Raw genomic sequence first — 23,980 nt, forward strand, 5'->3', positions numbered from 1 at the left:
TGGTTGTGTCCCTCATAGGCTCCTTTGCAGCTCCTAGGTGCTAAAATCCCCCCCCCCAAAAAAATTGCTCTGGGCAACTTTATTCTCTGTTTTAGGGCATAAAGCATTTTTTTTGCAGACAGCTCTTAAAGCTGCAATAGCCGTGGCAAAAAAAAAGGCCGAGCAGCAGGGAGATTTGTGTGGTGCAGTGGTTAAAGCTACAGCCTCAGCACTCTGGGGTTGTGGGTTCAAACCCACGTTGCTCCTTGTGACCCTGGGCAGTCACTTAATCCTCCCATTGCCCCAGGTACATATTAGATTGTGAGCCCGCTGGGACAGACAGGGAAAAACACTTGAGTACCTGAATAAATTCATGTAAACTGTTCTGAGCTCCCTTGGGAGAACAGTATAGAAAATTGAATAAATAAATATTGCAGTTAAAGGATTTAACTGTTTAGTAATCCATCGAGTCCAGTACAGCACAGGAGCCAGATCCTCGAACCAAGGCAGCTCCTGACAGCATGTCAAATTTGTGCCTGCTTGACCTTTGTCTGGGAATGCTGAAAGTGGAACTATTTTCATGGTCCCAAAGGAGACCTAAATCTCTAAGGAATCGACACTTGCCTAAGAGTCCAGTTCTTTTGGATGGAGACTTTGCGCTCAGCCATTGCATCTGTATGGCTGGGGGAGTTCTTGTCCTCCCTGGACCTTATGGAGGCTTACCTTCACATCCCCATTGTGAGTCATCACAGGCACAGTCTGCTCTTTTAGATCCTGGGACAGCACTTTTGGTTTCAGGCCTTGCCTGGCTATGTAGCAATGCACGTTTTCCAAGGAGGTGGTGGTGATGACGGTACATCTGCAGTGCCAGGAGATTCATGTTTACCCGTACCTGGATGACTGACTGGTTTGGGCTGACGAATGACGACTATAAATTGATTAAAGTAAAGCAAGCCTTAAAGCGGTACTTTTACGCAATGGAAACCAAAAGCCATCTGTTCCTGTTGCTCATGCAGTTGGGTTGAAGGAAACGTATGAGTCGATGGAGACACTTTAAAACTCACACGCTATGCAGATCACTAGTGGAACCTCTGTAGTGATCTCCTTCTGGGTCTACAACTGGGGTCCACCAAATTCATGTGCTTCTTGTGTCTTTGGAACAGTTGTGATGATGCTAACCACTTCAGACAGAAACAATGGCCAAACCGAGATAAAACCGTACCTGGCAGATACAATGTGAAGCACCTGCTGTTAGTACATTTTGAGAAAATTCATCTTACAGCTCTTCACACAAAACTGGGTCGGCTGCAAAATTTTGTCAAGGCAATGGACAGAAATGGTGATGCATTTCAGCACCTAAGAAGTATTTTTGGTTTCAAGAAAAGTGAAGCCAAAATCAAAGAATGTGTTTTTGTTGGACCTGAAATCCGTGAACTGATCCTTGATGATGCGTTCAAACAGAAGCTGAACCCAGCTGAATTAGCAGCAAGAGAAACATTTGTGCTGGTTCAGAATTTTCTTGGTAATCACAGATAAGAGAATTATGCTGAGCTTGTGGAGAACATGCTGACAGCATATCAGCTAATGGGTGCCAGAATGTCACTTAAAATGCACTTCTTACATTCTCACCTCAACTTCTTCCCACCCAATCTTGGTGATGTCAGCGATGAGCATGGGGAAAGATTTCATCAAGCTATCAAGGTGATGGAAAGCAGATATCAGGGAAAGTTCAATCCCAGTATGGTGGGAGACTATTGTTGGTTCTTGCAAAGAAAGACAAATGTACAGTGCAAGTGTCTCAAACATTTCTGAACATGCTGATATCACTTTTGTGTGAGTTGAGAGGCATAAATATATGCTGTAACATGTCTCCTTATTGTCTTTGTGTTAGTTTTCAGAGTAAACTCCTTAACACAAGTATGGCAAACTGTCTAAAAAAATCAATAATGTATATCTCAGAAACCTGATAGGTTAGCTGAATTTCAATTACAGATCTGAAATCAGCCTCATTAAATTAACTAAGAACACTTCTTAAGTTCTCAGTAGTAAAGAAAAACTTTTTTTTGTTTACCAGTGTTGTCATTGCATTTTCAATGGTTGGTAGGACTGGGTGCATTGAAAAAGGAACCTTCTGCTGTTTGAGCAGCTGTATACTAGATCTTTTCAGGGAGCACCACCAGTCTTATACTGGTGAGGTCACAGGTAAAATTTGGTTTTCTCTACCTACATCTGCTGGTAGGAGGGGATAACAGCTTATTTGTGCTGAATGGTTTCGCTGATTAAAGAAAAGAATCGGTTTAAGGTATAATTTCTCATGAATTAGAAAGTTGAATTCAATATTGAAATTATTTTTTTTAAATTTGCAGGTGAATACAAAAAAGATGAGCTTTTGGAAAGTGCAAGGTACTGTATGTAATGACTAACCTTAATAAAATTAGAATTGCAGTAGAATTGCACTACACTGCAGGAGTGTAGTGACTGCTCTAAATGAGCGAGGTCTTGCAATACAAGTAAGTATAGTGTTTTGTATTAAAGTTTTTGTGTTGTGGAATGAATTGTCTAAGTTTCGCTTTGATATACAAGTGCTTTGGATTTCAAGCATGCTTCTGGAACGAATTATCCTCGCAAACCAAGGTTTTACTGTACTTTGTTTCTCATGAAGATATGGAAAGTGCCCGTTTCTCTCATTTAAAAACATGTATAATGCCAGAGGTTATACACAAGACTGGAAGAGAAAAAGCACAGCCACAGGAATGAAGGTAGCAATTCCCAGATCCATATAGAATGGAACCACTGAATGCAGCTTTTGACATCTTTAGGCCTGGGTGCCCTAAACTAGTGTCACATTAGCTTGACCCTAGTTTAGGGCACCCAGGCCTAAAGATGTCAAAAGCTGCATTCAGTGGTTCCATTCTATATGGATCTGGGAATTGCTACCTTCATTCCTGTGGCTGTGCTTTTTCTCTTCCAGTCTTGTGTATAACCTCTGGCATTATACATGTTTTTAAATGAGAGAAACGGGCACTTTCCATATCTTCATGAGAAACAAAGTACAGTAAAACCTTGGTTTGTGAGGATAATTCATTCCAGAAGCATGCTTGAAATCCAAAGCACTTGTATATCAAAGCGAAACTTAGACAATTCATTCCACAACACAAAAACTTTAATACAAAACACTATACTTACTTGTATTGCAAGACCTCGCTCATTTAGAGCAGTCACTACACTCCTGCAGTGTCAGAGAGAGAAGAACCATTGGCTCAGTTGTGATGTATACTGTATGTATTCGTATTGCAAGACTTTGCTTGTTTAGAACAGTCACTACACTCTTGCAGCGTCAGAGAGAGAAGAAGAACCATCGGATCAGTTGTGATGTGTGTATAATGTATGTATTTGTATTGCAAGATCTTGCTTGTATATCAAGTTAAAATTTAATACAATTTTTTGCTTGTCTTGCAAAACATTTGCAAACCAAGTTACTTGCAAAGCCAAGGTTTTACTGTACCTACATTTTATTTTTAACAACCTGTTTGTTGCTGGCAGCAAAATGCAAGAAGGGCCAATGAATAATACAACTGCAGGAACAAAGGAGGCTGAAGTTGGGATGGGGAGGGAAGGATCTAGGGCTGGATGAGAGCTGAAGCTGGAGACAGAAAATGTCTGGAACTGGACAAGGGCCTGGCTGATACGGGTCTGGGAGAAAAGAATGAGAAGGGAGGGGAGAGCAGTTGTGTGGGAGGGGGGAAGCAAGGGCATATGTAGGGGAAGATGAAGAGGGAGATTAATAGGAATGGATGCCTGGATGAGGAGGAGGAAAAGTGAGAAGTGTGTAGACTTGAGGTATGAGGAGGAAGCAGCAGATATTATCCATATATTTGTGGGTCATATTAAGAGAGGAGCAGGGGCAGTCTAGAAATTTATCCATTGTCATATGATTGCAATCACTGAAAAAGGCATGAGCCAAATCCAAATATCTAAAATTTACTATCCATATATTCTGCATTTCTGCCTGTATGGATGTGCTGAGTATCTGGATTAAGTTAAATGCGGTACAGGTGTGTTAACTTAAGCCAATGACCACATTGGTTGAAAAGTTATACCCATTTCTACAGTTTATTCTATAAGATTGGCCCAAAGATAGGGAAGTGTGAAAATTGTCCCAGGCTGCTGCAACTCTCTGAGCAGGCTGTAATGAGAATGCTTTAACATTTTAAGTAAGACTTGCTTCGAGGGATCTACAGTTGTGCTCATAAGTTTATAGAACTGTGGCAGAATTTGTCTTAAGATGTGTACCATTTGTGAAAAATGAGTGATGAGACAAAACACATTTCTTTTATTTTAATGTGTTTCAAATTAAACCATTATACATCACAGAATAGCACAATCAATAAACCATTGGCAATAAAGGTCCATGCTGTGGATTAGTTTCTTTTCCAGCGTGTATCTTTGCCGATAATTCAATTTATATCATCATCAAATAGATGCCCCTTTGGGGCTTTTTAGTCCCACATTAGACTCCTGAGGCAGGCCGATTTGGGCTGAAACATGTGCATGTCAAGTCATTGAGTTTGAAGCTTTTTCAGTTATTTGATGAGTAAAGGACTTTCATGAGATAAATTGAATTTGCCAATTTTATTAGGACATATCTACTTCTTGCCTTGTGTCCTGTTCAAAAGTTTGCATACCCTTAGTTAGTTCTTAATATTGTGTATTGCTCCCTTTTGCATCAATGATGACTTGCAGTCTTTCTGATAGTTGTGAATGAGAGTCTTTATTTTCTTATGTGGTAAAGCTGCCCATTTTTCTTAGCAAAGAGCCTCCATCCAGATCCTGTAAATTCTTGGTGGTTTAGCCTGACCTGCATGTTTGAGATTTTCCCAAAGTGGCTCAATGATGTTGAAGTCAGGTGACTGTGTCGGCCACTCCAGAACTTTCATTTTTTTCTGCTGCAGCCGCTGAAGTGTCGACTTGGCCTTAGTTTCAGATCATTGTCATGTTAGAAAGACCAAATGCGCCCCATCTGGGGGACACTCCAGATCTTGCAATATTTTCTGATAAAATGCTGCATTTGTCCTGCCAACAATTTTGACTAAATTCACTATTTCACCATAGTACACTCTCCCCTCCCCCTATAAACAGCAGAGATTCACCTCCATGCCTCCTCACTGTAGACATAGGAGCCAACTTTTCAAAATGATTGAGGGTGTTCGGCTCACCAAAACTTACCAAGGCCCAGATGCACTAAACTCATCATGCGTTTAACGAGCATTGCTAAACCAGTTTAAATTGGTTTAGTGTCAAAGTAATTTACTAACTGATGCACAGAATGGCTCACCTTGGGCTTTTCTGTGTGTTCCTTGCAGCCTCCTACTCTGCTAAGCAAACAAGCTCAGTATTAAAATCAGGTCATTAATTAAACGAGCACTCTGACAGATGCCCTAACATCGCTTAGGTATTCACAAAATCTAATGCCAACTTCTAATGATCTGAAATTATCCACAGGTCTAGTAGACCTGTTAGTAACTGCGTTACCAGTAGGTCTGCCACCTACACTGTGTTGAAAGTGTGTTTTATGCACGTCCATCTTGTCAGCCATGGGCCTCCAGAACCCCCCCCTTGAAGATCAGCAGGAGGGATGCCCTGCCCTGCCCCGCCCCTGTACTTTATACAGAAGACAGGAGGGATGCCTAATCCATCCTGCCAGCAAGATCATCTCTTCAAAATTTCAAGCCTTCCCCTTCCTGATTCATTGGGAGAGGCCTAAGGCCCCTCCCAAGCCATTTTAACACTAAAATCGGTCTGGCGTTGGCCATCTTGGACTTTTGATTTTTAAGCTTTTATCTGTCTCAAAACAACCTCGTTTTTGCAAGATAACATAACATAAATGGTTGTTTATATACCGCATTAGCTTTTCAGCTCAAGGTGGTGTATAGAGTAGTAAAAAAACATCAGGAACAGTGCTCAGTCTATCTGACAACGGTAAACAAATTCCAAAATGGGAACTTGTCATGCTTTCTGCTTATCACAAGTGACTGCACTAGTGGTGGGTCTTTAAAAGCAGTCCCTCTGTGCTGCTGTATTGAACCAGCTGATAGAATCCCCAGGTAGAGCAGCAGTTAAGAGAGATGAAAGAAAACACAGTTCCCTCAGAACCTGGTGCACTATTCTGCTTGTCACAAGTGACTTGGCAACGGTGGGCGGGTCTTAAAGTGGCCCCTCCATGCTGCTGTGTTGAACCAGCTGATACTATCTACTGTGGAGACACCAGTAGCCATTTTTAACTCATTTAGCTGTCTCCCTCCTGCCCAGGATTCTTCTGCGACTCAAGGGGACTTTTCTCATCCAGTTTCAGTGTTGGAATCTGTTTGCTGCTGCTATTTCCTCTGACTTTGGCTCTGATGTCCCATTCACCCCTGAATTTGTGTTTCTCATGTACCAGGCTTATTTGTTAAAAAGAACCTCGGCTGATTCTGGGGCTGTTCAGGATCCTCCATTGTAGCAGGTGGATCTAGCAAAATGGAGGTGTTTGGATTTGATGACTGAATTGTATTCTGGATCTTCCCCATGCCCTGGCCCCTCAATCTCTCAAATTTTGGGCCACTTGTATTACTGGAGGTTCTAGAGGAGGGAAAGATTGGATTAGTTGAGGCAGGTGATCCTATGACAGTGTGGGTGTTTCATAAGAACTCTCTAGTTTGAATACTGAAGCTCTGGAGGTTCTCCTGTATTTCCTCCCCTAAGTCTTGCCTCGCATCCTTTTCTAATCTGATTATTGCTAACACCAAGAAGCCTTCCCCCTGTCCTTTCCAGTGCATGAGGCGATGCAGGAGTTAATTTCTGCACAATAGTCTATGCTAGATGCCAGCCCGTGGGTTGTTAGGTCTATGTCTCAATTGTATCCTGTTTCCCAGGAGGAGCTAGACAGGTTTCATTTGCCTAAGGTGGATGCCTTGGTAGTAGTGGTTACCAAGAGAACAACCTTGCCTGTGGAGGTCAGTATAGCGCTTATGGATGTGCATGATAGGATGCTGGAATCTGCTTTGAAGCTTTCCGTCGAGTTCTCTGTGCTTTCTCTTCAGGCCTCGGTGTGCATCTCCTATGCTGCTCAAGGCTTGCCTGTCCTGGATGCATTGAGCAGCTGATTCTCTTTCCATCTCAGAACCCCAGCTGGCTATGGAATTTCCAGCTCTGGAGACTGGCCTCTTATCTAGTTGATATCTTGCATAATTTTATTAGAGCCTCGACCAAGTACATGGTCTAGCGGTCACAGCTAGATGGTTGCCATGGCTTTGTTATTGGGCTGCAGATACCGCGTCTAAGCAGCGCCTTACCAAGCTCCCATTTTGGGGGAAGTTGCTATTTGGGGAGGATTTGGAGAAGCCCATGAAGAATTTAGAGGACTCCAAAATGGAGTGGCTACCTGAAGGTAAACCTAAAGGGGCTTTACATTCTTCCCAGTTTCACCCTCAGCTGAAGAATACTAGGAGGTATTGACCTGGAAGGATAGTAAAAGCCAAAAGAACTTTATGATTATACATTTAACTTCATTAGATAAAATTTAAGCTCTCTGGATGTAGAGCTTTCAGAAGTGTGGCTCATAGCCATTTGATGGTTCACTAAGCACTTTCTGTTGTATAGAACACATTGTGGTTTATAACATTTGCTTGATGTTATATATTATTTAATGTGATTTTGGCAGTATGGATTGTATGTAGTATGATTTTAGAGAAATGAATTTATAATAAAAAAAATTAAAAACTAATGAGTGTAATTGATGTATAGAATTATAGAGTGATTACCAGGAAATAAGTTAAAATACCCCATTTTTGTTATAAAATTATTACAATGTCACATATTGAAAATACATTTTTTAGGAGTGGCAATGAAGACAAAATGATGGCTCTTTTTACCCCTTTAAACGTGAATTGTCATGCGAGTGATGGCAGAAAGGTACGTGCAAATCCTAAAAGATACATTGAGCTAATTTGAAAAATTAAAATTTATCTCAGCATATCAAAGTATATTAGAGAAATACTCCAGGGAAATCTTGCAAATTCATTGTGTTACGCTTAGAAATATAGCAGTGAGAATACTTGATCTGTTGTACACAAGCACAAAAATGTTTTCATAACTGCACTGAGGCATGCCAAACGGTTGAGGGATGAGATACTGGTAATATACTTGGCCTTGCGCAAACATACAATTATGGACCCTTACCACAAACCCCATTTACTTCTTTTATCAACTGTTCCCTATCGCATTCACTTTTTTAACCTGCCCTACACTCCCTAGGTTATTTCATTGTGTCCCTTTCCACCCCCTCTTTTTTTAAATAAATAAATAAAAAGCTGCCATACTTCCCATGCTGTTTCTGGAAAGATGAAAATGCAGGGCCTAGTTTTGTGTGCTGTGGCAATAGCAGGCTGGAGTGAAGGATGTGCATGATAGGATACAGTCAAACCTCGGTTTACGAGTGCACTGGTTTGCAAGTGTTTTGCAAGACGAGCAAAACATTCTCAAAATCAGCACCTCGGAAACTGAGCTTGATTTGATTTAAGAGTGCCCCCCCCCCCCCCCGTCTGCGATCTGGCATCCCCCACTCACCCACCCACCCAAACACATGGTGCCGGTGCCAGATGGGGGTAAGACAATGTTTTTGGGTGGGTGAGTGGGGGATGCCAGATTGCAGCGGGAGGGTGGGGTGATGCTGGTGGGGGGGAGCAGAGCCGGTGGACTCAGAGGGGGGGAGGGGTTAAGCTACAGCAGCGCCGGTGACCACGGGAAGGGGGGAGGAGGTGGAAAGAATCAAGTGAGTTTCCCTTACATCCTATGGGGATTGATATACGAGTAACTTGGTTTACGAGCATGCTTCTGGAACAAATTTGCTCGTAAACCAAGGTTCCACTGTATATGTTTTGAATGAATTGGCCTATTGATTAGAGATGTAAACTGAGAATCGGGAGACTGGGTAAAGTTTTTTTTTTTTTTTTTCCTCATTTTCTTTGCCTCTGGTACAAACCTTTCAGCGTCTGCCTCTCTCTCTCTTTCTCTCTCTCTCTCTCTATTTCTCTCTCTCTCTCTCTCTCTCTATTTCTCTCTCTCTCTCTTTCTCTCTCTCTCTCTTTCTCTCTCTCTCTCTCTATTTCTCTCTCTCTCTATTTCTCTCTCTCTCTCTCTCTCTCTCTCTATTTCTCTCTCTCTCTCTATTTCTCTCTCTATTTCTCTCTCTCTCTCTTTCTCTCTCTCTCTCTTTCTCTCTCTCTCTTTCTCTCTCTCTCTCTTTCTCTCTCTCTTTCTCTCTCTCTCTCTCTCTTTCTCCTCCCCACTTCCTTTCAGCGTCTGCTTCTCCTCACCTTCCCACCGCTGCTGCTTCCTCGAACCAGTGGCAGTAAATGTACCCATTGCGGTATCTTTGTGCAGCTTCCAGTGGCTGCTGGTTCTGCTCCGGAACAAGGAAGTGATGTCAAAGGGGGTGGATGGGCAGTTTCAGGGAGGTGCCTGAAGGCCCTATGATAGCTGCATTTAAGCTTACCACCACTGCTGCTGGTTTGTGAAAGCAGCAGTTGCAGAAAATGGGGGGAGGTTCCAATGTGATAGATGCACATCCCCTTAATACTGCACACGGGGCAAACTGTCCCTCCACCCACCTTTGGTATACCAAAGGCGTTCAGAGATCAGCTGGTGAACCAAATTGTTCTAATTCAACTGGACAATTAAGTTGCCATGTACTATGTGAACAAGAAGAGTGGCATGGTATAGGCTCCTACTCCTTGTGTCAGGAAGCAGATGGGATATGTCACTGGGCCACTACCCACAGCACGGTGCTCTGGGCCACATGTGGGCGGGGGAAGACAACAGTCTGGCAGACAGGCTGAGCAGGGTGATGCAGCTACACAAGATTTTCAGAGTGGGGTACCTCTTCAGTGAATCTCTTCACTATTCACTTCAACAAGGACCCTTAATACTGCTTCAGACTAAGATCACATAACAGGCTAGTACTGGATGCCTGTTTCCTAGATTGGAGATAGGGTATTATCCCAGGACAAGCAGGCATGATATTCTCACATGTGGGTGACGTCATCTACGGAGCCCCAGCGCGGACAGCTTTTCAAGCAAACTTGATTGAAGTTTCAAGTTTGCTATGCTGCACCACGCATGTGCATGCCTTCTTGCCCACTAGAGGGCGCATCCCCACCTCGTGGTCCTCAGTTCAGTTTTTTCCGCGGAGCCAGAAGCCCTGTGGAATTTGTGCTCTCTATTTTTGCCTTCTGACACCGCGTCTGAGTCGTTTTTCTCGGTCGCTGTGCTTGCTTTTTTATTTTATTCGTTCGTGTGTTCGGTAATCGTCAAAAAAAAAAAAAAGGATTTTTTCGTTCGGCTCCGGGGGCTCCCGGTAGCCGCGGCTGCGGGACCTCGTTACGTTACCGGCCGTTTTTCGATTTCATGTCCCGTCCTTTGACGGGCTTTAAAAAGTGCACCCGGTGCGATCGGCTGCTTTCAATCACCGATCCCCACCGGTGGTGTTTACTTTGTCTGGGTCCCGAGCACCCCACCGACTCCTGTCCTCGGTGCTCGACTTTTCAGCCAAGAGCTCTCCGCCGCCGTCGTGCCAGAATGGCGGAACTCTTTGCTGCGGACCCCGCGGCGGGGCAGGCCTCGGCTTCGGCCCCGGCCTTGACCTCGGCCTCGACTCCCTCGACCTCGCCGCGACATCCTGCTTCGTCGAAGCCTGCGTCCTCGACTTCGAAGTCGACGGGGGGTAAGTCCTCACTTCCTTCTTCAGTTCCAACCTCGAAGAAGCCATCCTCGGGATCCTCGACGGGGGCGGGTGGGTCGTCTTCGGCCCCGCCCCGAGCGTCGAAGTCTGGTGCCCCGCGGGAATACTCGAGAACGAGGTCGCCCTCGAGGGAGCACCCGCCGGCCCCGGATCTACCGGCCATGATGGGGGTTCCTGTTTTTCAGGACTTGCTCCGTGCCCTCATTGCCTCGGAGCTGTCCGGAGCCCTTGCGCATCTGCAACCGGCTTCGGCCTCGAGTGCCCCGGCTTCGGCAGCCTCGGTCTCGGTGCCCTCGACTTCGGCCCCCGGGGTGGCTCCGGCCTCGACCCCGACCTTGCCCTCGACCTCGGTCGACCAGCCGGAGCGGAGTGTGCGGCCTTGGGACAAGGTGCAGAGAGTCGGAGGATCTCTTCCACTTCTTCCTCGTCGAGGTCCTCCCGGGGCTCCTCGCCCTCGGGTCGGCCTCGGGCGAAGCGCCGGCCGAGGAAGCCCAAGTGTTCTCGGGGTTCTTCTCGGAGACGCGGTCGCTCCTCGCCGACCGGGGCTGAGACGCTGCGTGTCTCGGAGTTCCGTTCCTCCGAGGGAGGGTTATCGAGAGACTCCTCGCCAAACGGAAGGGGCAGGCCTCGGTGCCTCGGTCCCAGGGGACTTCCCAAAGGGGTTCCTCAGGGCATAGGCGGTCCCCGACCCCGTCGAGGTCGCTCGGGGCATCGTCGTGGGGTTCGGGGTCTGGTACTGGTAGGGAACCTCGGTATTCCCGTGAGGCTTCCCCTTCCTTTTTGGCGACGCGGGCCTCTCGATCTCCCTCCCCGCCTTCCAAGCCCTCCTCCTTTTCGAGATTTGTGCTTGATATGGGGAGGGCCTTGGACCTTGATCTGGTGTCCGGTTCTCACTATACCAAGGAGTTTTTGGAGGAGCAGGATTTACCTTCTCCCCCAAGGGAGACTCCTCGTCTGCCTCTTAATAAAGTCCTCCATCAGACCTTCCTGAGGAACTTGGACTCCCCTCTTACAGTCACAGCGGTTCCATCAAAAATGGAGTCGAAGTACCGTACCATTCCATGCAAGGGCTTCGAGAAAGCGCAACTGTCTCACCAGTCGTTGCTGGTGGAGTTGGCGTTAAAGAAGTCCCAGCCTTCTAGGGTCTCGGCTGCGGTCCCTCCCGGGCGGGAAGGGCGGACCCTGGACAAGTTTGGTCGCCGCCTCTACTCCAATTCCATGATGGCGGCCAAGGTCCTTAATTATGCTTTCACTTTTTCATCTTATCTGAGGCAGATGGTGAAGGCGTTACCCCATTATCATGGGGTCATGCCGGATTCCCATAAGGGGGACTTTGGCAAATTTATGGCCAACTTGTCACAACTGCGTCTATACCTTTTTCATGCTGTTTACGACGCATTTGAGTTGGCCTCCAGAGTCTCCGCCTTTGCAGTAGCGATGCGCCGTCTCGCATGGCTCCGAACGGTTGATATGGACCCGAACTTGCAGGAGCGCCTAGCCAATCTGCCATGTGTTGGATCGGAATTGTTCGATGAGTCCTTGGAGGCGGCGACCAAATGCCTGTCCGAACATGAGCGCTCCATCGCCTCCTTGGTCCGTCCTAAGCCACGGGTACCGCCACAGAAGCCATTTAGATCTCCACCGCGGCGATACCCTCAAAAGTCTACGCCAGCATTCTCTAGGCCTCCGCCCCGGCGCCCCCCGCAGCAGGGCAGAGGGGGCCAACCTAAACCTCAGCCGGCGCCGTCTTTTTGACGTGATGAGCGGAAGGGGGCGGGCCCCCTCCGCACTCTCGCCGGACCCCCTGCCCATCGGGGGCTGGCTGCGGGCCTTTCATTCGGCCTGGGCTATGATCACGTCAGACGTCTCATCTCCGAGGGTTACTCGCTGAACTTCTCGGCCTCGCCGCCGGAACATCCGCCAGGGACCTCTCTTTCCAGTCGAGCCCAGCTTCCTCTTCTCCTCTCGGAGGCCAGGGCCTTGTTGAGCCTTCGGGCGGTGGAGCCGGTCCCCCCAAACCAACGGGGGCGGGGGTTTTACTCCCGTTACTTTTTGGTCCCAAAGAAGACTGGGGACTTACGCCCCATTTTGGACCTCCGGAAGCTCAACAAGTTCCTGGTCCGAGAGAAGTTCCGTATGTTGTCGCTTCCGGTTCTCTACCCTCTGTTGGAGGAAGGGGATTGGATGTGCTCCCTGGACTTGAAGGAAGCGTACACTCATGTTCCGGTGCATCCCGCCTTCCGCAAGTTCTTACGGTTCCAGGTGGGGGAGTGGCACCTTCAGTATCGGGTCCTTCCTTTCGGGCTGGCGTCGTCGCCTCGAGTCTTCACGAAGTGCATGGTGGTAGTCACGGCTGCCCTGAGATCTCGGGGGCTACAGGTCTTTCCTTACCTGGACGATTGGCTGATCAAGGCATCGTCCAGGGAGGGGGTTATCTCAGCGACCCAACAGACTTTCACCTTCCTTCAAAGTCTGGGGTTCGAAGTGAACTTTCCCAAATCTCAGCTGTGCCCGGCTCAATCCCTTCAGTTTATCGGGGCCGTGCTGGACACGGTTCGCCTTCGTGCGTTCCTCCCCCCTCTGAGGTTGGAGGCTTTGCTTCGACTGTGCCGTCAGATTTCGCTGCAGCGTTCCGTCTCAGCGCACCGTCTGATGATTCTACTTGGCCACATGGCGTCGACGGTTCATGTCACACCGTTCGCCCGATTGCACCTGAGACTTCCTCAGTGGACCTTGGCCTCCCAGTGGCGTCAGGATCGGGACCCACTCTCCTTTCCTGTAACAGTGACTCCTTCCTTGAGACGCTCGCTCCGTTGGTGGACCAACTCTTCCAATCTTTCCGGGGGTTTGCTCTTTCTCGTCCCTCCGCATCGCAAGGTCCTGACCACGGACTCTTCGGAGTACGCGTGGGGGGCTCATCTCGACGGTCTGCGGACTCAAGGTTTATGGTCGGCGGAGGACTGTCTTTGTCACATCAATGTGTTGGAGCTTCGTGCCATTTTTCTGGCTGCTCGAGTGTTCTGCCACCTGCTGCACGATCAGGTAGCACTTGTGCGGACGGACAACCAAGTGGCAATGTATTATGTAAACAAGCAAGGGGGGACGGGCTCTTGGTCCCTGTGCCGGGAAGCCCTGCGCCTTTGGGAATGGGCGGTATCCCAGAACATATTCCTGCGGGCGGTTTACATTCAGGGAGAGAAGAATTGTCTGGCCGACAAACTCAGTCGTCTTCTCCAGCCGCACGAGTGGTCGCTAAACTCCCGAGTTCTGCGACCGCTGGGGGACTCCTCAGGTGGATCTGTTTGCCTCCCCGGAGACTCACAAACTGCCCCTCTATTGTTCTCGGATGTACTCCCTGGACCATCTCGAGGCCGATGCCTTCCTTCTCGACTGGGGAGGGAGGTTCCTTTATGCGTTTCCTCCTTTCCCTCTGATCTTGAGGACGTTGGTTCATCTCAAGTCGTCCAGAGCCACTATGATTCTCATTGCGCCTCGTTGGCCTCGTCAGCACTGGTTCTCCCTGCTCCTTCAACTCAGTGTCAGGGAGCCTCTGCTTCTGCCTGTTTTTCCCTCTCTGCTGTCTCAGAATCGGGGTTCGCTGTTGCATCCCAATCTTCAGTCCTTACATCTGACGGCTTGGTTCCTTTCCCCTTGACTTCGGTTTCTGTTTCTCAGTCGGTCAGGGAGGTGTTGGAAGCCTCGCGCAAGGTCTCGACTCGGCTTTGTTATTCCCAGAAGTGGACCAGATTTTCATCCTGGTGTTCCTCGCACCATCTGGATCCGAGTTCGGTTCCGGTGTCCTCGGTTCTGGAATATTTGTTGCATTTGTCCAAGTCTGGGCTGAAGACGACTTCCATTCGGGTGCATCTCAGTGCTATTGCTGCTTTCCATCGGCATCTCGAGGGGCGATCTCTCTCTCTGCACCTGAGCACGGCAGGAACTAGACAACTAGCAAATAACATCAGAAGAGCGATAGAGCAAGCTTTAAACTAAATGGAAGGGGAAAGCCGACAGTCGAACTGATATTGACGGTTCGGGACCCAGTACCCAGTGAAGGTACTGAGGGGGATAAATGCTGGGCAGACACATGTGAACAGCAACAGGTTATGAAACAACAAGGGAGACAGATGAAGAGGGAGGAGGACATGATAAACATACTACAAGGGGAAGTCAAAAAGGATCAGGAAGAAGGGAAGGCTCAGGAAGTAGTAAATACGAACATGCCACATGGGCGAGGCAATAGAAACATATCACAAAGGGAGGACAAAGGAGATAAAATACAGGAGTTGGCTGGCCAGGAAGAGGACAGAAAGAGGACTGAAGCACATGGGAAAACAGCGAGGAAGACTAAATGCCAGGACTTGAACTGCATGTACACTAATGCAAGGAGCCTAAGGAACAAAATGGGAGAATTGGAAGTCATGGCCAATAATGAGAACCTAGACATCATAGGGATCACGGAAACATGGTGGAACGAGGAAAACAAATGGGACATAGTACTGCCAGGGTATAAACTCTACCGAAAAGATAGGAATTATCAGAAGGGAGGCGGAATAGCACTGTACATAAGAGAAACCATTCACTCAACCAGTGTGGATACAGCAGCGGCAAATGGACAACTAGAGTCATTGTGGGTTAAAATACCAGGAAAAAACGGATCCGAGATAAAGATGGGACTGATCTACCGTCCACCTGGGCAATTTGAAGCAGTGGATACAGAAATGGTAGCCGAACTGAGGAGGGAATGCAAGAACGCCAACACTATAGTTATGGGAGATTTCAACTATCCCGGGATAGACTGGCATCTTGGAAATTCAAAATGTACGAAGGAAACGGAGTTCCTGGAAGCCGTCCAGGATTGTTTCATGGAACAACTTGTACAGACTCCAACGAGAGGGGCAGCGATCCTGGACCTGATCCTCAACGGGCTTAAAGGACCTGCAAAGGGAGTGGAAGTAATGGGACCGCTAGGAAACAGTGACCACAACATGATTCTGTTCCAAGTGGAAGTAGGATTACCAAAGGGGAAGAGAACAAAGGGAACAGCGTTTAACTTCAGAAAAGGGAACTATGATGCCATGAGACAAATGGTGAAGAAGAAACTCAGAAACAGCTACAAGAAAGCTCTGTCTGTGGAGCAAGCCTGGTCCCTACTCAAGGACACGGTAAGCGAGGCACAACACCTATATGTACCCAGATTTAGGAAAGGAGGCAAAAAGAATCAGACTAAAGACCCAGCATGGATAAACAATGAAGTAAAGACAGTGATAGGAGACAAGAAAACATCATTTCGGAAGTGGAAGAAGGACAAAACGGAAGAAAACTGGAAAGAGCACAGGGAGCATCAGAAAGAATGTCACCGAGTGGTCAGAAAAGCCAAGAAAGAATACGAGGAGAGACTAGCCAAGGAAGCAAGAAACTTTAAACCATTTTTCAGATATGTAAAAGGGAAACAGCCAGCAAGGGAGGAGGTGGGACCCCTGGATGAGGGAGACAAGAAAGGAGTGGTGAAGGAGGAAAAAGAGGTGGCTGATAGACTAAACAAGTTCTTCGCGACGGTCTTTACAAAAGAAGACACATCCAGCGTGCCGGAACCAGAAAAAATCTTCAAGGAGGATCAGGAGGGTATATTATCATGCATGGAGGTAAGCCTCGAAGCCGTTCTAAGGCAGATAAATAGATTAAAAATCGACAAATCTCCTGGCCCAGATGGGATCCACCCGAGGATATTGAAAGAGCTCAGAGACGAAATAGCGGAGTTACTCAGGCATATTTGCAACCTATCCTTAAGATCAGGGATAATCCCGGAAGATTGGAGGATAGCAAATGTTACACCAATCTTCAAAAAAGGATCGAGAGGCGACCCGGGGAACTATAGACCGGTGAGCTTGACCTCAGTTCCAGGGAAGATGGTCGAATCACTGATCAGGGAAGGTATCAATGAGCATATAGAAAAAAATAAACTGATGAGATCAAGCCAGCACGGTTTCTATAAAGGACGATCGTGCCAAACAAATCTACTACATTTCTTTGAGGGGATAAGCAAACATTTGGACCAAGGTAGCCCCATTGACATAGTTTATCTGGATTTCCAAAAAGCCTTTGACAAGGTACCCCACGAGCGCCTGCTGAAGAAACTGTGGAACCACGGGGTGGAAGGGGACGTCCACAGATGGATCCAAAATTGGCTGATGGATAGGAAGCAGAGGGTAGTAGTAAAAGGACACTACTCTGACTGGAAAGAGGTCACGAGTGGTGTCCCCCAGGGGTCAGTGTTGGGACCGCTGCTGTTCAATATATTCATTAACGATCTGGAAACGGGCACGAAATGTGAAGTTATCAAGTTCGCGGATGATACAAAACTCTCCAACAGGGTCAAAACTGTTGAGGAATGCAAAGAACTACAGAGCGACCTGAACAAACTGTGCGAGTGGGCAAAAAGATGGCAGATGAGCTTCAATGTGGAGAAATGTAAGGTCTTGCACATCGGGAAAGGGAACCCCATGTACAGCTATACGATGGGAGGAAGGGAGATGGGGAAAGGCACCCTAGAAAAAGACCTGGGGGTATTGGTGGATACAACAATGAAGCCAGCGGCGCAATGTGCAGCGGCCTCAAAGAAAGCGAACAGAATGCTGGGCATTATCAAAAAAGGTATCACTACCAGAACGAAGGAGGTCATCCTGCCATTGTATCGAGCAATGGTGCGACCACATCTGGAATACTGTGTCCAATACTGGTCGCCGTACCTTAGGAAAGACATGGCGATACTTGAGAGGGTCCAGAGGAGAGCAACTAGGATGATAAAGGGAATGGAGAACCTTTCATATGCCGAAAGGTTGGACAAACTGGGGCTCTTTACCCTGGAAAAGCGGAGACTGAGAGGAGACATGATACAGACATATAAAATCATGAAAGGCATAGAGAGGGTGGATAGGGACAGATTCTTCAGACTAGCGGGGACAACAAAAACAAGAGGTCACTCAGAAAAACTGAGAGGGGACAGATTCAAAACGAATGCAAGGAAGTTTTTCTTCACTCAGAGGGTGGTGGACACCTGGAACACGCTTCCAAAGGAGGTAATAGGACAGAGTACAATACTGGGTTTCAAAAAGGGACTGGATGACTTCCTGAAAGAGAAGGGGATTACAGGGTATAGATAGAAGGTTACACTACAGGACAAAAGCGAAAAGCATAAGTGAGTTTTAGGATAGGAGCACTATCAGGTCCTGGACCTGAGGGGCCGCCGCGTGAGCGGACTGCCGGGCACGATGGACCTCCGGTCTGACCCGACAGAGGCAAGTCTTATGTTCTTATGTTCTCTTCATCCTCTGGTGATTCGTTTCATGAGGGGTCTAGTGAATGTTAATCCTCCTCTGAAACCTCCTCCTGTGGTTTGGGATCTTAATGTGGTCTTGGCTCAGCTGATGAAACCTCCTTTTGAGCCTATTGACAAGTCTCTTCTTAAGTTTCTCACTTGGAAGGTGATCTTTTTGCTTGCGCTCACGTCCACTCGTCGGATTAGTGAGCTGCAGGCTTTAGTTGCGGACCCGCCCTTTACTGTGTTCCATCATGACAAGGTGGTTCTTCGCACCCATCCTAAATTTTTACCTAAGGTTGTGTCTGATTTCCACCTCAATCAGTCCATTGTTCTTCCGGTGTTTTTTCTGAAGCCCCACTCTCATCCTGGGGAGGCGGCGCTTCACACGCTTGACTGTAAGAGGGCATTGGCTTTTTATCTTCAACGCACCAAGTCTCATCGGAAGGTTCCTCAATTGTTTTTGTCCTTTGATCCTAATAGGTTGGGAAGTCCTGTTTCCAAGCGCACCTTGTCCAACTGATTGGCTGCTTGTATTTCTTTTTGCTACGCTCAGGCTGGTCTTGAGCTGCATGGTCGGGTCACGGGACATAAGGTCCGAGCGATGGCAGCTTCTGTTGCTTTCCTCCGGTCTACTTCGATGGAGGACATTTGCAAGGCTGCCACTTGGTCTTCGGTTCATACTTTCACCTCCCACTACTGCCTGGATACGTTATCCAGAAGTGACGGCCGGTTTGGCCAGTCAGTTTTGCGAAATCTGTTTTCCTAAATTGCCATCCTCCCACCTGCCCTTTTTTGGTTGGCTTGGAGGTCACCCACATGTGAGAATATCATGCCTGCTTGTCCTGGGATAAAGCACAGTTACTTACCGTAACAGGTGTTATCCAGGGACAGCAGGCATATATTCTCACAACCCGCCCTCCTCCCCGGGGATGGCTTCTTTGCTGGATATGGAACTGAGGACCACGAGGTGGGGATGCGCCCTCTAGTGGGCAAGAAGGCATGCACATGCGTGGTGCAGCATAGCAAACTTGAAACTTCAATCAAGTTTGCTTGAAAAGCTGTCCGCGCTGGGGCTCCGTAGATGACGTCACCCACATGTGAGAATATATGCCTGCTGTCCCTGGATAACACCTGTTACGGTAAGTAACTGTGCTTTCTCTGCATATCCTCCCAACCCTGTCATAGAAAAGACCTTGATGAAACTCAAGATCAGGGAACCATGATCCTTGTTGCACCTTACTGGCCCAAACAGATATGGTTCCTCTTTCTTCTGGAGCTGACTCCAAAGAATCATGGAAATTGGACTGCTTTCCAACCCTCATTACACAGAACTAAGGGTCCCTTCTGCATCCCAGACTTCATTCCCTTACCCTCATAGCCTGAATGTTGAGATGCAATTTCTATGCGCTCTGCTGATAACCTGAGGGTGTCTTCAGAATCCTACTAGCTTCCAGGAAAGATTCCACCAAGCGGTGTTACACTTTTAAATGGAAGAGGTTTGCTGTCTGGTTTGAGGGCTAGGTCCTAGATGGTCTCTTGACCTACATAAAACTTGCTCAAATACCTCTTACACCTCTAAGTTTGGTTTGAACACCAACTGTGTAATGGTTCACCTTGGTGCACTCAGTGTTATCACCATGTATGAGGTAAGCCCATCTCTGTACAGCCTCTAGTTGTTAGATTCATGAAAGATTTGTTGACAAAGCTACCTGTCAAACCTCTTAACTGTGTTATAGAACGCCATCCTCTTTCATCTGGAGTACCTGACCGTGGAAGGTCTTGTTTTTGGTAGCAGTCGCTTCAACTTGCAGGGTCAGTGAGCTTCAGGCCCTAGAAGCAGATCCACCTTACACAAGATTTCATCTTTATTAATAAAGTAGTTCTCCCCACATACCTAAAGACTAGAGGGATTGATGAAGTTACATGGAAATACAGTGGAACTTTGGTTTACGAGCATATTTCGTTCCAGAAGTATGCTCATAAACCAAATTGCTCGTATATCAAAGCGAGTTTCGCCATAGGAAGTAAAGGAAACTCGCTTTGATTTGTTCCACCTCCTCCTCCCCACCCCCAGGCTACCGGCGCTGCTCCATCCCCCCCTTGAGGCCACTGACACTGCTCCATACCCCCTCCCCCCCACGATCCGGCATCCCCACCTGCGAACCGGCATCCTCCCCCCCCTCACTTGCATCGCTCCCCCGCGATCCTACATCCCACTCCTAGAGCACCGAAACGACATCCCTTACCCCGATTGGGCACCAACGCATAGAACATGCCGGTGCCCGAAGATCCTCCCTCTTCTGTGCTGGGCTGGGCGGTGCGTCGGAGATACTCCCTCTTGTCTGTGCTGGGCTGGACTGGGACTTGAGCATTTGCGCAAGCTCAAGGCCTTCTGGTCTCGCTCTCTCTGAGATTCTGAATCTGAGAATCTCGGAGAGAGCAAGACCAGAAGGCTTTCAGCATGCGCAAATGCTCAAAGCCCAGTCCAGCTTCAGGCACCGGCATGTCCTGTGCATTGGTGCTGGTGCCCAATCAGAATAAAGGTTGTCGTTTCGGTGCTCGGTGGGGGGGGGGTGGAATGCCAGATCGCGGGCGGTGGCGCTCGTAAATCGAGTCCAACGCGGTTTCCGAGGTGCCAATTTTGTGAATGTTTTACTCGTCTTGCAAAATACTCGCAAACCGGTGCACTTGTAAACCGAGGTTTGACTGTACTTTTAAAACCAATAGGAGCAAATATTTTTTCACTCAGAATAGTTAAGCTCTGGAACACATTGTTAGAGCTTGTGGTAAGAGCGGATAGCATAGCTGGTTTTAAGACGGGTTTGGACAATTTCCTGGAAGAAAAGTCCATAGTCTGTTATTGAGAGGGACATGGGGCAAGCCACTACTTGCCTTGGATCAGTAGCATGGAATGTTGGTACTCTTTGGGTTTTGGCCAGGTACTAGTGACCTGGATTGGCCACCATGAGAACAGACTACCGGGCTTGATGGACCTTTGGTCTGACCCAGTAAGGCTGCTATTATGTTTTTGTGTTCCTTCCTAAGATGGTGTTCGAGTTCCACCTTAATCAGTTAGTTGTCCTGCCAACATTATTCCCAAACCTCATGCTCATCCTGGCAAAAGTGCAGTGCACACCTTTGTATTGCAAATGAGCCTTTGCTTTCTATCTGGAGCAGGCAAAAGCCCATAGAGAGTCCACTCTGTTTTTGTTTTTTTTGACCCAAACAGGATGGGAGTAACCATCCGGAAACACACTTTGTTCAATTGGCACTTTCTGTTATGCCCAGGCTGGGCTGGCTGTAGAGCAGCGGTCTCAAACACGCGGCCCACGAGCCGCATGTGGCTCACCAGGTTTTATTTGCGGCCCGTGGTCTGGAGGCCATCATTCTCTTCCTTTTGGAGCAGCAGCCGGCTCGTTAGCTCAAAGCTGCGGGTTGGCGGCTCCTTGCGCTATCCAGTCCTGCATCGGAAGCCTCTCTGATGTCACAACATCAGAGAGGCTTCAGACGCAGGCGCGGATCTCGCAAGGAGCCGCCACCCGCGGCTTTGAACGAACGAGCCGGCCAGACAAGCTGCTGCTCCAGTGGCATACCGGGGGGGGGGGGGGGGGGGGCGGTCCACTGTTCTCTTCCCTGCAGGGCCGACCAACTCTGGCGGCCCGACGTCAATTCTGATGTCGAGAGGACGTTCTGGCTAGCCAATCGCTGCCTGGCTGCCCGGAACGTCCTTTCCAATGTTAGAATTGACATCGGGCAGCGAGAGTTGGTCGGCCCCGTGCAGAAGAGAAGCAGGGAGATGGCCTGTTCCCGATAGCGGAAGCAGCAGCAGCAGCCTATTCCGCGGCGGTGGTGGCATGGGGGAGGGCAGGAAGGAAGGAAGAAAGAAAGAAAGAAGGTGGGGTGGGGACAGGGAACCAGAAAAAAAAGCAAAAAATGGGGCACGGAATCAGAGAAAGACAGACAGAAAAAGAAAGAAAAAGTTGGGGGAGGGAATGAGGTCTGGAGGAGAGGAAACATACAGGAGGCTGAAAGAAGGGAAGAAGTATTGGATGCACACTCAGAAGAATAAAGTGCAACCAGAGACTGATGAAATTACCAAACAAAGGTAGGAAAATGATTTTATTTTCAATTTAGTGATTGAAATGTGCCAGTTTTGAGAAAGAAAAGATATTGAACTTTAAATGTGAGTGCTGCAGAAAAAAATAGAGTACTTGGAGGGCCGCAGAAAAAATAGTTAATGTCTTATTAAAGAAATGACAATTTTGCATGAGGTTTTACCTCATGCAAAATTGTCATTTCTTTAATAAGGCATTAATTATTTTTTCTGCGGCCCTCCAAGTACCTACAAATCCAAAATGTGGCCCCGCAAAGGGTTTGAGTTTGAGACCACTGCTGTAGAGGGTCATGTCAATAGCTCACAAGGTTAGTCATGGCAGTATTGATAACCCACTTGAGGACAGCCTCCGTTAAATAGATTTGCAGAGATGTGACTTGATCTTCAGTCCACACAATCACACATTTTACTGCCTTGAGCAACATACCCAACGCATCAACTGACTTTGTCAAACAGTCCTGCAGAATTGTTTGCTATCTGGAATCCAACTCCTCCCTCTTAGGTCCAGTTCTGTTTGTTCTAGGCTTCACCTTCACAACAGACCTGTTTGTGTTGTTGGTCCCCTGTGACCATTGTTTGTTGCTTTCAGTGAGGTTGGTAGCGAGGGATTCCCATCTGTGGTAATTGATGTCTGCTTGTTCTCTGAGAAAGTGAAGTTACTCACCTGTAGTTGTATTCTTTGAGGGTCCTGCATGGCTGTTGGGAAGGCACTTGCGCATGTACGGTGCATGCCTGCCAAAGCCTTCTTAGTACTATGAACCCTGGGTAATGTCTGCATCAGGGGCATCCCACAACTGTGGTAATGTGTCCTGCTGTCCTCAGAACAGCTTTTACAGGTGAGTAACTTTGCTTTATCAGGTAAGAGTAAATTTCACCTTTATGATCTGAAGAAATGTCAAAAATTAAAGAAAAAGACTAGATAGGCAACAAAATGTATTCAAACACCTTTCAGTCAGGGCTTTAAAAATATGCTGGGTAAATAACAATGTGGAGCAGATGATTGAAGGAAAATGAAAACCTAAGAGCTTCTCTACTATCTTCACAATATGACTTTTGATATGATTTCCTGAATCACATGACTATTACATTGCCTAATGCCAAGTTTCTGCACTGTGTGAGCCAAATGTACTAAGAGCTGCACAATGAAGACAATAGAAGAGGGATGTTTTTTTTTCTTGTAATGGTGATAATAGTTGTGAAGGGGAAAGCAAGTGGGTATTTTCTTTGATCATGGCAGCTGTCAGAAGACATCAAAACTCCCGAAAGAAAGCTTTTCAAGTTTTTTCCATTTCATCTGGAACTCCCAAATATCCCAGCAGAGATATTTTATTAGTCTTCTAGTTACAACTTAAAATCAGAAGCCCTTATATGCCATAGTCTGTTTTAATAAGTTAATTTTTAATAAATTTGCTGACATAGTTCATGTTTTCATTTATCTTCTTGCCTTTCAGTCAACTCCATTACATTTAGCAGCAGGATACAATCGGGTTAAGATTGTTCAGCTTTTGTTGCAGCATGGTGCTGATGTACATGCTAAGGATAAAGGGTAAGGATTCTTTTTATTTGCGGTTTTATGTAAATTCGTTAGAAGCACTTGAACCGATACAGTAACACAAACTGTCCATAACAGGCCCACATAACATGACATAGCAATCACTCAATTTATAAGCACTAAGGTCCAGACATAGGTCTCCAAAGTTTCACAACAATAGAGGAAAACATTTTTCAATTATACCAATGTTGAGGCACCTAGACTCTTATAGTACCCCAGCATCAACCCAGTTCAGAA

General features: G+C 47.2%; 1 protein-coding gene across 1 annotated transcript in view; it reads left to right on the top strand.

The window, feature by feature from the left end:
* Window positions 1–23,980, top strand: part of TNKS2 (tankyrase 2) — a 209,129-nt gene that overhangs the window by 16,047 nt on the left and 169,102 nt on the right. Inside the window, exons 4-6 of the mRNA XM_033941178.1 lie at window positions 2,346–2,382; window positions 7,854–7,929; window positions 23,643–23,737. Of these exons, the coding sequence (XP_033797069.1) occupies window positions 2,346–2,382; window positions 7,854–7,929; window positions 23,643–23,737 (208 nt within the window). The remainder of the gene's footprint in view (window positions 1–2,345; window positions 2,383–7,853; window positions 7,930–23,642; window positions 23,738–23,980) is intronic.

The sequence above is a fragment of the Geotrypetes seraphini genome, chromosome 4 (genome assembly GCF_902459505.1).
Source record: "Geotrypetes seraphini chromosome 4, aGeoSer1.1, whole genome shotgun sequence".
Lineage (NCBI taxonomy): Eukaryota > Metazoa > Chordata > Amphibia > Gymnophiona > Dermophiidae > Geotrypetes > Geotrypetes seraphini.